The 14073-nt window shown below is 36.5% G+C and overlaps 1 protein-coding gene across 1 annotated transcript; it reads right to left on the bottom strand.

Moving 5' to 3' along the window:
• Positions 1-7786: 7786 nt before the first annotated feature.
• On the bottom strand, positions 7787-12493 carry otol1b (otolin 1b). Its single transcript, XM_073817410.1, has 5 exons — positions 12344-12493; positions 10855-11284; positions 9621-9710; positions 8751-8822; positions 7787-8670 (listed from the first exon to the last, which is right to left on the bottom strand). The coding sequence occupies exons 1-5, from the start codon at positions 12491-12493 to the stop codon at positions 7787-7789; spliced, it is 1626 nt and encodes a 541-aa protein (XP_073673511.1).
• Between the last annotated feature and the right edge of the window lie 1580 nt (positions 12494-14073).

Here is a 14073-nt window from a genome sequence, read left to right as displayed (position 1 = left end):
TTTCAACACGATAACGATCCAAAGCACACATCCAAATCAGCAAAAGAATGGCTTCACCAGAAGAAAATTCAAGTTTTGGAATGGCCCAGCCAGAGCCCAGACCTGAGTCCGATTGAAAATCTGTGGGGTGATCTGAAGAGGGCTGTGCACAGGAGATGCCCTCGCAATCTGACAGATTTGGAGCGTTTTTGCAAAGAAGAGCGGGCAAATATTGCCAAGTAGAGATGTGCCATCTGTAGACTCATACCCAAAAAGACTGAGTGCTGTAATAAAATCAAAAGGTGCATCAACAAAGTATTAGTTTAAAGGTGTGCACACTTACGCAACTACATTATTTTAGTTTTTTATTTTTAGTTCCCCACACCTAAAAAATGTGAGTTTTTTTTTTTTTGAAATTGTACAGGTTATAGTTTTCATTAAAGGTGGAAAAAGTTCTGAAATTATTTGTTGTGGCTTGATTTTTTTACAACACAGAAACCTTGCATTTTAACAGGGGTGTGTAGACTTTTTATATCCACTGTAGTTATAGAAATTAATACTTTTATTCATCAAGGATGCTTTAAATTGATCAAAAGTGATGATAAAGACATTTATAATGTTACAAAAGATTTCAAATCAGTAAAAAATTCAGCTTTGAAATCACAGGAATAAATACAATTTTAAAATATATTCAAATAGAAAATTACTACAGTTAAATTATTTTAAATAGTAAAAATATTTCACAATATTACTGATTTTGCAGTATTTTGGATCACTTAAATGCAGGCTTGGTGAGCAGAAGATACTTCTATAAAAAACAGTTTTATTAGATTAAATTAGAAATCAAAAACTGGTAGTGTAACCATGAAAAGCTATAGTGTTATATTAAGATCTCCTCCCATTGCATAAAAGCTTGCAGTGCTGAACATTTATAGCTGATCATCGTCGTGTCTTTTGAGCACACAAATGCAATGTTTTTGTCGACGCATCTTGACTTGAACACTCTTACGAATGTTTTTATCATAATGCAGTGCAAATGATGTAAATGAGATTCCCTAAGCAGTAAAGACAGCAGGAGTTTTGACTTGAGTGCACAACTTGGTCAATAAACTATTATACGATTATAAAAGATATAGAATGGAGAACCCATGGGAAGCTGAAGTTTACATTACAGGTTACAAAGGAGCATGGCAGAAGAAAATCATGCTGATCTCATTGGTAATGTATTTCTATTGGCAACTATTTCTTTGGTGAGGTTTCTAATAAAAAATGTGAGAAGATTAACAGCGTCTTACCTTTGGATAATTATTTCAGCATTCACGAGGGTAAGTCATTCTTACGCAGCATATGCCACACCTCTATAGTTCACGTTTTCTTATGCATTTAATGTATGTGCTAAAAGCAGAATTTCTTTGTAGTACTGGTTTTTCTCTTCTTCTTTTTCTCCACTTGTTAAGATGCCAGCTACACCTTCACTAATAGAACATACAATCATACTGATGTGTCACATCAGAAACAATCCTGTAGAAACACAGCTTAGCTTTCAGCGTTGTAGTAGTAAAAGGCTGGCTTTAGTTATTTTGACTCATCAGACTGTTTCTGATGTAAGACCTCAAGAGTGTGGATAAAATTAACACATTTCTTATACAGCTGAAGTCAAAAGTTTACATACACCTTACAGAATTTGCAAAATGTTAATTATTGTAACAAAGAGGGAGTTATTTTTTTACGTAGAAGATGTTTACATATAGTCCTCAAGAGGAAATAATAAGAGGACCCCGTTCAAAAGTTTACATCCCCTTGATTCTTAATACTGTGTTGTTATCTGAATGACCCACAGCTGTGTTTTTTGTTTAGTGATAGTTGTTCACGAGTCCCTTGTTTGTCCTGAACAGTTAAACTGCCTGCTATTCTTCAGAAAAATCCTTCAGGTCCCACAAATTATTTGGTTTTTCAGCATTTTTGTGTATTTGAACCCTTTCCAACAATGACTGTATGATTTTGAGATCCATCTTTTCACACTGAGGACAACTGAGGGACTCATATACAACTATTACAGAAGGTTCAAACACTCACTGATGCTCCAGAAGGAAACACAACGCATTAAGAGCTGGGGGTGAAAACTTTTGAACAGAATGAAGATGTGTACATTTTTCTTATATTGCTGAAATATCATATTTTTTTCCATTTAATACTGCCCTTCAGAAGCTATGGAAGATAGTTGCATGTTTCCCAGAAAACAAAATAAGTAAAAATTTACTCCTAATGCATGGTTTTTCCTTCTGGAGCATCAGTGAGTGTTTGAACCTTCTGTAATAGTTGCATATGAGTCCCTCAGTTGTCCTCAGTGTGAAAAGATGGATCTCAAAATCATACAGTCATTGTTGGAAAGGGTTCAAATACACAAAAATGCTGGAAAACCAAAGAAAATGGTGGGACCTGAACCATTTTTTCCAATGAAAAGCGGTTAGTTAAACCGTTTTAGGACAAACAAGGGAGTCATGAACAACTATCACTAAAGTGTATGTGTAAATGTATGTAAACTTTTGAATGGGGTCATTTTTATTGATTTTATCATTTTCTCTTGTGGACTATATATACTACAGTGCCTATAGAAAATCATCATACCCCTTTGAAATAGTTACTTTATTTGTCATACCCACATCAAACCAATGAAAGAAAAAACACAACTGTTTTGCAAATTAGCAATAATAAAATAAAATAAAAACTGGAATAACAGGGTTGAAAAAGTCATATTTTTTTTTTATTTCATAGAGCCACCTTTTTCTTTAATTACAGTCATCAGACTTTTGGATATGTCTGTACTAGCTTTGCACACCTTGACTAGGGAATATTTGCTCATTCTTTCTTGCAGAATTGCTCAAGTTTAGAATTAAGATTCAGATCAAGATTGGACTTAAGTCAGAGCTCTGACTTGGCCACTCGAGGACATTCACCTTCTTAACCTAAAGCCATTTGGTTGTTGTTTTGTCAGTATGTTGAGGGTCATTGTCGTGTTGGAAGGTGAATGACCTGGGGTCCATTCTTCGTACCTTGCTTACTACATCCAAGATCAAATCAACGCACCTGTTGTTGATGATTAGTATAGCTGGATGAAGTCATTTGAGATCACTGGGTGGCTTAAAAGGGGCTACGTATCGATAGTAGAAACATTGATCGGCAACTCTTTGATTGGTCGGCGAACATGTCGAAGGAGCGCGCTCAGTATTTTTCTGCAGCAGAGCAAGAACTCTTGATTGAGGGATTTCTGGAGTTTCAGAGTTTAATTAAAATGCAAGGGAACACTGCAAAGGCTGCAAAAGCAAGGAGAGAGGGCTGGCAAAATGTGAACAAATTAAATGCGTTAATGCTGCCCATGTTACATGTTTTTTCCTTGATATGCTATTTTATTTATATTTTTCTTTTTATATACACTACCATTCAAAAGTTTGGGGTCAGTAAGACTTAATAGTCTTTAAAGAAGTCTCTTATACTCATCAAGGCTGCATTTACTTGATTAAAAATACAGAAAAAAACAGTAATATTGCAAAATGTTTTTACAATGTAAAATAATGTTTTTTATTTTAACATTCTTTAAAATATAATTTATTCCTGTGATGAAAAGCTGAATTTTTATCAGCTGTTACTCCAGTCTTAAGTGTCACAAGATCCTTCAGAAATCATTCTAATATGCTGATTTATTATTAGAATGATCAATGTTGGAGAATATCAACAGTTGTGCTGCCAGATATTTTTTGGAACCTGTGATTTTTTTTTTTTTTTTCTTTTTTTTTCATATGATTCTTTCATGAATAACAAGTTTAAAAAGTACAGTGTTTATTCAAAAATATATTTTTATAACAATGTAAATTATTTATTATTAACTTTTCAAACATTTTTTATTATTAACTTAATACATCCTAATACATGCTCTAAACAGGAGCTAAAGCCTTTGAAATGTTTTGTAGACTTCTCATAACTTGTGTCTACAACTTCATCCCGGAGGTCTTTTGAAAGCACTTTTCCAACCACGGTGAATTATTTGCCGTATCATGCACTACTAACAGTGGAATCCTCAAGAAACAGCTGGTTTTATTCTGAAGTAATCAACACTACTACTGTTGCTGTCAGGTGGGCAATTAGCCTGGTGTTTAACCCTTGTGCGTCAAAAAAAAAGTTACACATAGGTGCAAAATGGACAAAAATGTCCATAGCCAAAAACTGTCATAAAAATATGATTTATTCATATTTTTTCCACCTTCACTGATGTCGATTTTTTTAACCAGCATCTGTTCTATTCATAGATACCAAACATTCTTTAATTTACAGAATCATAACCCTTTAAATGCTGGTTTATTTGCATAATGCCACAGGTGTTTTATATTGTAGTAATTTCCATATACTAAATGATAAGCAGATTTTTTTTCTTTGCTTATTAGATTCTTAGGTGTGTCAGTGAAGAACAGCAACATTCATTTTGAGTCATTTATATTTTTATGTAGTGTTAGATTTTAAAAAAAATGTAAATGCCAAATTTTAAAAAATGGCACAATTAGTAAAAAATGGTAAAAATTTAAAATATGAAGCCTTGCCGATAGAATGAATGCCTATAAGAAAATATTGCATCATTTTATAGTCAAATGGCCCTGGGTTAAAAAATTGTTTTAATGGGTTTCAATGTGGACATTTTTGTCCTTAAGGTCTTGAGTGTGAGTAGTTTTTGTACGGAGGGTAAAATTGATTTATTTCAAGGAAATGATGGTGAAATATTAAAATTTCAATAAAAATAAACACCTGAGCCAAAATGTACGCAGTTGGCATTAACACAGGCACACTTATAACAAAAAACAATACTGAAATGGACAAAAATGTCCATAAGGTCGCACAAGGGTTAATTTGGAAGTTTATAATGGTTTATAAAGGCTGATCACTTTACCAAACCATGCGTTTCACAGATAAATGTTGAATAATATAAATGATATTTTTACTTTTAATGATGAGGGTTATACTGTGTACATGCAGCTCAAAAAAGTTAGAATTCATTTGGGTGTAATGTGACAAAACGTGAAGGTTTTGACAAGATCAGTCAGTACCATATAAAAATAACATGCATTTTGTATGATCCCTGATATTTTGGTAAAAATTAACATTTTGCAGGTTCTGTACTTGACTTCAACTGTATTTCTCATTTCTGTTTTAAAATAATTCATAATTCAGAACATTTGCACTGTGCAGCATTTCACGAGTTCCCACTTACATATAATTAGCTGGAGTATGTAAGCATGTTTGGCGTGCTGTCCGGGGAAGGGCTCCGAGCTCGGGAATGGCCCGAACCTAGAGTACCCCCCCCCCTATGTATATGTGTAGAAGGAACTCGGAGTGAGGAGATGGGGTGGTGGAGGGATGCTGATAATCCGTCAAATGGGTAGAGGTGAGTCGGCTGTATTTATGCATGATGTAGATTGGCTTGAGTGAGTTCCAGCTGTGTTAATTAGGCTAAGTATCTGACGTGCTCCTCCCGAACTTTGCTTTAAGAAACATCATTAAATGTTTTATGAGCACATGGTGAACACTCCCCGTTGGTGACTGTGCCTGGGCTGGTCATTGTTAGATAGGATGAAACACCCAGCTACATGTAAAAGGGAATGGCAACCCTTTGCCAGCACCTTCTTCATCTTCCAACACACACATAACATCAGGTTAGGAAACAAGATGCTGGGACATATACTATACCTGCAAAGACAAAGTGAGAATTCTGGATCTGGACCTGAGGCCTGTGTTAACCTCATAATGTAAGTGGCTAATATATTTTAATATTATCCCTCTGTTAAAATTGAACAAACATGTTTTGCCTTGAATAGCCGATTAGGCTTTGGAACAGGACATATAATTAGTCCATATCAAACACAAGAATTAAAAATCATTTTTGTCATTGTGTTCAGAATTAAATGTAGTTTTGGTCACACTTTTATTTTAAGGTCTAGTTCTCACAATCAACTTACACCTTAGTATACCTCTAATTTTCTGCTTATTAATAGTAAGTAAGTTGTTATTTTTAGGATTAAGGGGTCTAAAATACGGTCATGCAGAATAGGGCATTAATATCTGCTTTATTAATACTAATGAACAGCCAATGTGCTAGTAATATGCATGGTAGGTAATAGTGAGACTTGGTCCTTAAAATAAAGTGTTATCGTAATTTTGTGAGGAAAGTAAAGCGTTAATCAAAGTGATATTCCTTGCTTGATTTTATTACTTTAGTGCTCGGAAACCCATCAACCCAAAGCCTACATTGTGATTTGTATTTTATACAATACATAACATACGATTTGAAGATTTATGTTTATTTCTTTGACCCTATGTGAAAAATAATATGTGGAGTGGAATACTCAATACTCAAAAACCCTGTCTGTATGTCTTAGAGACTCATTGATATGAAACCAATCAACAAAAAGCTAAAATGGAACATGATGTTTTTCTTTGTCAGAATCATTCAAATCAGACTTTTTTGGTTTTGTCAAAAAGTCTGATATCTGAGCGGTAAATAAAGACTGCATACCATAAGGCAAAATAATTAAAAGAAGACTTACCATCTAATTATAACAATTATTTCCTTTTCAGAAAGTTTGAACATATACTAAATGTCCAAAACAGTCTGTAAATAAATCTGCACAGTGCTCTCACAACACATACTGTGCATTGCATGACAATTTCATGGATATGCACCTTAGATGTTTGTTTTTTTTCTTTGTCTAGAAGAGGGGTGCCCAACTTTGTTCCTAAAGATCTATCTTCCTGCAGAGTTAAGTTCCAACCCTGATCAAACACACCTGTCTATAATTATCAAGTGCTCCTTCAGATCCCAATTAGTTGGTTCAGGTGTGTTTGATCGGGGTTGGAGCTGAACTCTGCAGGAAGGTAGATCTCCAGGAACTTGAACTTGGTCCTGGAGTAGCCGGCATCCTGCAGAGTTTAGCTCCAACCCCAATTAGACAGACCTGAACCAGCTAATAAATCTTACTAGGCCAGGGGTGCAAACCCATGTTCCTGAAGATCTACCATCCTACAAAGTTCAGCTCCAACCATGATCAAACACACCTGAACTAGCTGAATAAGCTCTTAGGTAGCACTTGGTAATTACAGACAGCTGTGTTGGAGCGGGGCTGACAGTAAAGTCTGCCGGTAGGTAGATCTCCAGGAACAGGGTTGGGCACCCCTGGTCTAGAACTTGGTCCTAGAGAGTCGGCGTCCTGCAGAGTTTAGCTCCAACCCCAATTAGACATACCTGATCCAGCTAATAAAACTCTAACTAGGTCAGGGGTGCCTGACACTGTTCCTGGAGATCTACCATCCTATAAATTTCAGCTCCAACCCTGATCAAACACACCTGAACCAGCTAAATAATATCTTAGGTAGCACTTGGTAATTACAGACAGCTGTGTTGGAGCGGGGCTGAAAGTAAAGTCTGCAGGTAGGTAGATCTCCAGGAACAGGGTTGGACACCCCTGTACTAGGCATACAAGAAACTTCCCGGCAAGTCTATTAGGGCAAGTTGGAGCTAAACTCTCCAATGCCCTCTAGGACTGAGTTTGGGCACCCCTGGTCTAAAATAAGACATTTAATTTTAAAATCAAATCAACCTATCTGATGCGGTTAACAAAATGGGATACGTGTTTTAATACTCGTTTAAACAGTACACTTCTGTCTCTCTATGATAAAAACACTACATCTACTGTAAGTGGTCATAAATGTCTCCCATGTCCATGTCATGTAAAGTTCAGTTCAAGATGTAGCCATGGAGAGGGTGTTAGTCAGGGTAAAGCAAGAACCCAGAGAAGGTGCTGTCATCCTCGCTGCTGGAGTAGACACCGTTCCAGTCTCTGAGTGTCTCTACCCATACCTGGTCTCCGACATCCAGCTTCAGGATCACTAGATTGGATGCCTGGTCAATGTCTTGTCCTTGTAGAGTGTCCCTCGAACGTACCTTACGCACCCCATTCACCACCAGAGAAGCACGCAGTGGCTTGTTTCTCACTGTGATCTGGTAGGAGAACACGTAAACTCCTGAGTAGGTGCAGTTGAATTTGCTCGTGACTATGTCGTAATGGTTTTCTCCGTTGTAGAAGACCTTGTCGAAGCGAACTGGATATCCCGATGGAGGAAAAGACTTGCTTGGATAGAGGCCAACGCTGAAAGCAGAGCGTAATCTCGATCCGCTTTGACCCATAGATCCTTTCAGTCCCCGTAGGCCTCGGTCTCCACGTTTCCCTTGGGGGCCGCGGTCACCCTTCATCCCTCTCAAACCTCTCAAACCTTTGGTTCCGGGCGGTCCACGTGCTCCTGGCTCACCCTTTGCTCCGGGAATTCCTGGTTCCCCACGTTCTCCGGCGATTCCTGGAGTCCCGTGCATACCGTGTTGCCCAGATGGACCGGGATCTCCACGCACACCTGGTGGCCCTGGATCACCTGGCTCACCTTTCTGGCCCCTGTCACCAAGTAAACCACACTCTCCTCTATCACCCTTTTCACCCTTATCACCAGTCATGCCTTGGGGTCCCGGTAGTCCATCTTTGCCTGGCTCTCCCTGATCACCCTTTGACACATTCAAATTTGGATCTCCTTTTTCTCCTTTTGAACCTTTGAATCCTGGCAGTCCAGCTGCACCCTTCTCACCTTTAATACCCATCTCACCTGTTTAGTAAAACATGTTACATTTAATCATCTTCATGAGGTAAAATATTCACAGGGACTTGATAGGTTACTATGTTCACCTTTCATTCCAGCCTTTCCTTGGATGCCTGGAGATCCTGCCAGTCCTATATTTCCTTGATCACCCTTCTCTCCTGTTGAATCGCAATTGAAAATCTCAAACATGCATTGTTATTCCAAATAACATCTCCTAGATTGTAGTGAAAATAACCAGGATAATGTCCATATATGTGACCCTGAACCACTAATCCAGTCCCGAGTAGCACAATGTATGGGTCAAAATGATCAATTTTTCTTTTATTCCAAAACTCATTGGGATATTAAGTATAGATTATGTTCCACGAAGATATTTTGTAAATTTCCCACCGTAAATTATGTATCAAAACTTAATTTTTGATTAGTAATATGCATTGCTAAGAACTTTATTTGGACAACTTTAAAGGCTATTTTCTTTAAAGATTAAGATTTTTTTGCACCCTCAGATTTCAGATTTTTATATACACTCTTAAAAATAAAGGTGCTTTACAATGCCATAGAAGAACCTTTTTTGTCTGAATGGTTCTATAAAGAACCTTAAACATCTAAAGAACCTTTCTGTTTCACAAAAGGTCCTTTGTGGTGAAAGAAAGTTCTTCAGATTATAAAAAGGTATGGAAGAGATGGTTCTTTAAAGAACCTTTGACTGAATGGTTCTTTGTGGAACCAAAAATGGTTCCTCTATGGCATCGCTTTGAAGTACCTTTTAAAGCACCTTTATTTTTAAGAGTGTAGTTGTCGACCAAATATTGTCCTATCCCAACAAACTATACATCAATGGAAAGCTTGTTTATTCAGCTTTCAGATGCAGTATAAAACTCAATTTTAAGAATTTTGACACTTATGACTGATTTTATGGTACAGGGTCACATATAATCTACTGCTCAAGCACATACCTTTATCCCCTTTAGATCCTGAAAAGCCCTTTGGTCCTATTGGGCCCGGCACACCTTTGGGTCCAGGTGATCCCTTTTCTCCAGGTGGCCCTACAATATGGCATTGAACAACATGACAGAAGCCAGGTTTTTACCCACATACCTATAGTAAAAAACACACTAAGGGCCAGATTAACACAACGACTTGCACCAGAGCAAACCTTTTGGCGTTAAAAACTACTGTCTGAAGTTACTGGGTGGTGTCAAGTGTCATATTACAAAATGCATTACGGTATTTTACAGTCAAAACGTTTCATAACCGTGACAAAATACATAAAGTTGGTATGGTCTCAATATTCTATATTTGGTTATTTTGTGATAGAAGTAGTTTTGACAGAGAATTTTAGACATTTGTGACAGAAACATACATCAAAAAATGTATGGCTGGTGGTGGCTGTTTGTGGTATAACACCCTAAATAAAATCTAATTTTTTTTAATATCAACTTCAAATTTGGAACACAACTGATTTTGACATAAGGCTTCAATTTTATAGCAATTTTAGAGTAAAACCTGTTATGTTAAATATTTATTTTATATAAAATATTTGAGTACAGTGCTTTTTTTTTTTACAGTAAATTTAAACTTTTTGATACTTTAGTATTTTGAAATGATCCACTCCCACAATAATCTGCTGATTGTTTTCTTTAAAAAGAGTCCAGGTTTGCAAACAGTTTAGGTTTGCAAACAATTCAAAGATGGGGGTGACAGTAAAAGTTAAGAGTTGAGTGAAAAATCTGTGCTGAAAAGGCACTGACAATAAATAATTAGCAAAATATTTTGGAATCTACAATTGCTATAACATCAAAGCCATATGTTTAAATACGTTATGTTCCAAATTTGAAGTTGATATAAAAAACAAAACTAAGGTTTCTAAAAGATTTTATTTAGGTGTTATTTATTCAGACCAAAGATTTTGATTACAAAATATTGTCGTTAATTTTGTAATATGACACTGGACACCGCCCACTAGGGGGAGGAGGCTACTAATAGTTTTTTATAAAGGCAAGTAACTTACTAAAGTTTGCGGTAGTCAAATTACTCATATTCACCACCCAAAAAAGTACAAAAGTGCATGATATGAGCTGACTGAATCTGTCAGGACATCATCCGCAGAACCTTCCACTTCCATTGAGCAATGTTAGTAAATCTCGCCCTTAAAAGAATGTATAAAATGTATGACTTCACTTGGCTGACCTGGCAATCCTATGTCTCCTTTGAAGCCTTGTGGGCCTTTCTCTGGAGGGCAGCACTCACAGAAGTTGAAGTAGCATTCATTGTAGTCTAGCGTGTAATTGTCTTTGGCTGTGGTGGGCGACGCGGTGGTGTCTGTAGGGTAGTCTATATAGCTGTCAGCAGGAAGTGTAGTGCTCTCTGTGACGTGCGCAGGGAAGCGCTCTCTTGATTTGGTGTAGTCCACAATCCGTGCTGTTACCGTATTCTTTCCTACATACATAGTAGTTTGGACCACCTCTCGAGGGGGTTTCTTGGTGTACTGATACTTCGGCCTCTGAGTGGGTTTGAAGGTGTCACACGAGGTTATAAAGGTCAGTGCTATTAGAGTTATGAAGAGAGCGTGTTCAGAGAACATCCCCATTTTCTGTCTGTAGAGAAAGAGGAGAAATGTGAATACGCATTCACAAACCAAACATCACCTTGTAACTTATTAAACCTTAATGTATTTTTAATTTATGTATTTTTATGTATTAAAAGATTTTTGGTACACATTCACATATATTCAGTTTTGTTGAGTGTTGTTGTCATAGGATAAGTAAACAAGTTGATGGTCACAATTGTAAGCAGTGGGATAACAGTGAACTTACAATAGGGTTTACAATATAAATGCAATTGCAGTTGTTAGTGAAGATTGCACTAAAATGTTGCAATGACAAAATATTGCACTAAATCAAAAGTTCAAATGTTACAAATAAGTTACAATATTGATGTTGCAATACTGGTAGCACTAATATAACAATTTGATAAAGTAGCAATTTTGAAATACAGGTATGTTGATGATTATATATTTTTTGTCTTTAATTTCAGTATTCTTATCAATGTTGTATAAGGGGTTTTTATGCATAATACAACCCTACAATGTGATCAAACAGTTTAAAAGAGCTGGGCTGAGATATATAGCCATTTTTAATGACTGCAGAAATATGTTAATTCGGTATCCCATCGCTCACAATTGTGACTGACTATAAAACACAATTTTTCACACACTTTTCCTAAAAAATAAAATAAAACAATATTTCAAAGGGCTACTAATGACACATGATTTGGATATTTTCATGTCCTGAAAAAAAATTGGGATTTAACGGGTTAAAGTATACAGTGCCTTTGCCTCACCATACACCTTTGAAATAGTTACTTTGTTTGTCATACAGCCTGAAATCAAATTTCCCCATTCCAAATAACTTGTCCAGCTTTATTTACAATTTTGGTCTTACAACATTAAACCAATGAAAGAGGAAAATATATATATATATAAACTAGAATAACAGGGTTTTAATTTGCTTTAATTACAGCTATCAGTCTTTTTGGATATGTCTGTACTAGATTGCACACCTTGATTGTGGAGTATTTGCTCATTCTTCCTTGCAGAATTGCTCAAGTTCAGATTTAAGATTCAGATCAAGATTGGATTTAAGTTAGAACTCTGACTTGGCCACTCGAGGACATTCACCTTGTTGTCCTTAAGCCATTTGGTTGTTGTTTTGTCAGTATGTTGAGGGTCATTGTCGTGTTGGAAGGTGAATGACCTGCCCATCTTCAGCTGTCTAGCAGAGGGATGCAGGTTTTCCTCAAGAATTTGGATGTATTTGGCAGCACCCATTTTCCCTTCAATCCTGACCAATTGCCCAGTCCCAGCTGAAGAGAAACACCCCACAACATAATGCTGCCACCACCATGCTTCACAGTGTGTTTGCTTTTCACCAAACTTTGCACTGAGTTTAGTCCAAATAGGTCAATTTTGGTCTCATCAGACCATAGCACATTTTGCAACACATTGGGACTGCTAATCAACCATTCCGTTTTTTTCGGAAGGCAGGCCTTCATCAAACCTGGAACTAATGAAGCCATTTGTGCCAGCCTGGGGAGAAAGCTATTGTAATAATGTAAATTATCTGGAAAAAAATAATGCAGTCTGACAGCATGTTCTTGTGCACCCCCAAAACAAAATAAATACTTTGTAACCCTGAAAAAACACACCTATACCAGCTAATTAAAGTGTTCAGGGTTACTTGACATTAACAGACAAGTATGTTGAAGCAGGGTTGGAAATGAACTCTTCAGCTGCTGCGTTAGTCAGGTCTAGTCCATGTGGGCCAGAATGGAAAACCGGTCTTCTGCTATATAATGCTGCTTTAAATTCAACTGAATGGCTCATCTCCAGTTTACTCATCCCATGGGTACCAGAGTCTGTCGGAACCAGCTCACTCAGTCCACACATCACTTTGTGTTACTGACCGATGACTAAACTGCAGCGTGTGTGAAGTACAAAGTGCCTACACCTCAGTCTTAGAATGGATTTCTCTGAAAGTGAATCACTGCTAACTATCAGCTATAAGACACCCATTGATTAATGTGTGCATCATCTCAGTCTTGCGATGGAATGATAATAAACTATTAATGGCCAAAGAAATTTCCAAATGCAAAATGAAAACATGCAATATGATGCTTACTTAGATATAGTTAGTTATCTTTACTTAGTTGCTATACTGACTAGGTTTTATTAAGTTACAGCTACTTTCAAGGCAAGTAAAACTATTTACTTACTGCTTTGAGTAATGTTTACTTAAAATATTCAAGTAGCCACCAAGGAACCAACAACATTAATAAAGCAGTGAGAGGCAGCAGTGCACTAATATGTTGGTAATGTGCAAAATAACAACATAACAAGAAAGGTTTTTGAGGTGGGGCGATTATTAATAGACTTTTCAGTCATTTCCTCCATGTCTGCAGTTATCTTTCTTTCACTAGTTTCCCAAAGTCATCTTGAATGCTGAACTTTCAATACAACAGAAATATTTGAGAGAACATCACATAAGCTGAAATTGATGTTGATTTTAAAATATATATATTAATAACTTACCATTATAGTGATTAGTGTTCCCTTTGGTTGAGGACTTGGAACTTTATTTATTTTATTGTTATTTTGTTTCTATTGATGCAGCAATGCATCATGATATCAGAGTTATTTGTTTTCAAGGGAAAAAAAGTAATAAGTAGATTGCTTTTAAATTAAATCATTAAATACTGTGTATATATGTCATTAGCTGTATTTTACATGTTTGCTTATGATCCTTTAATATGTTATTGTTTTTTATAAACACCTTGAAAAGCTTTTCATTGGGTTGATACAGTCCTTTAGTATTTGCAGTAATACGCTCGAGTCACACTCAGACTTTAACA

The sequence above is a fragment of the Garra rufa genome, chromosome 14 (assembly GCF_049309525.1).
Source record: "Garra rufa chromosome 14, GarRuf1.0, whole genome shotgun sequence".
Classification (NCBI taxonomy): Eukaryota; Metazoa; Chordata; class Actinopteri; order Cypriniformes; family Cyprinidae; genus Garra; species Garra rufa.
This window is presented reverse-complemented; position numbering and strand designations above follow the sequence as displayed.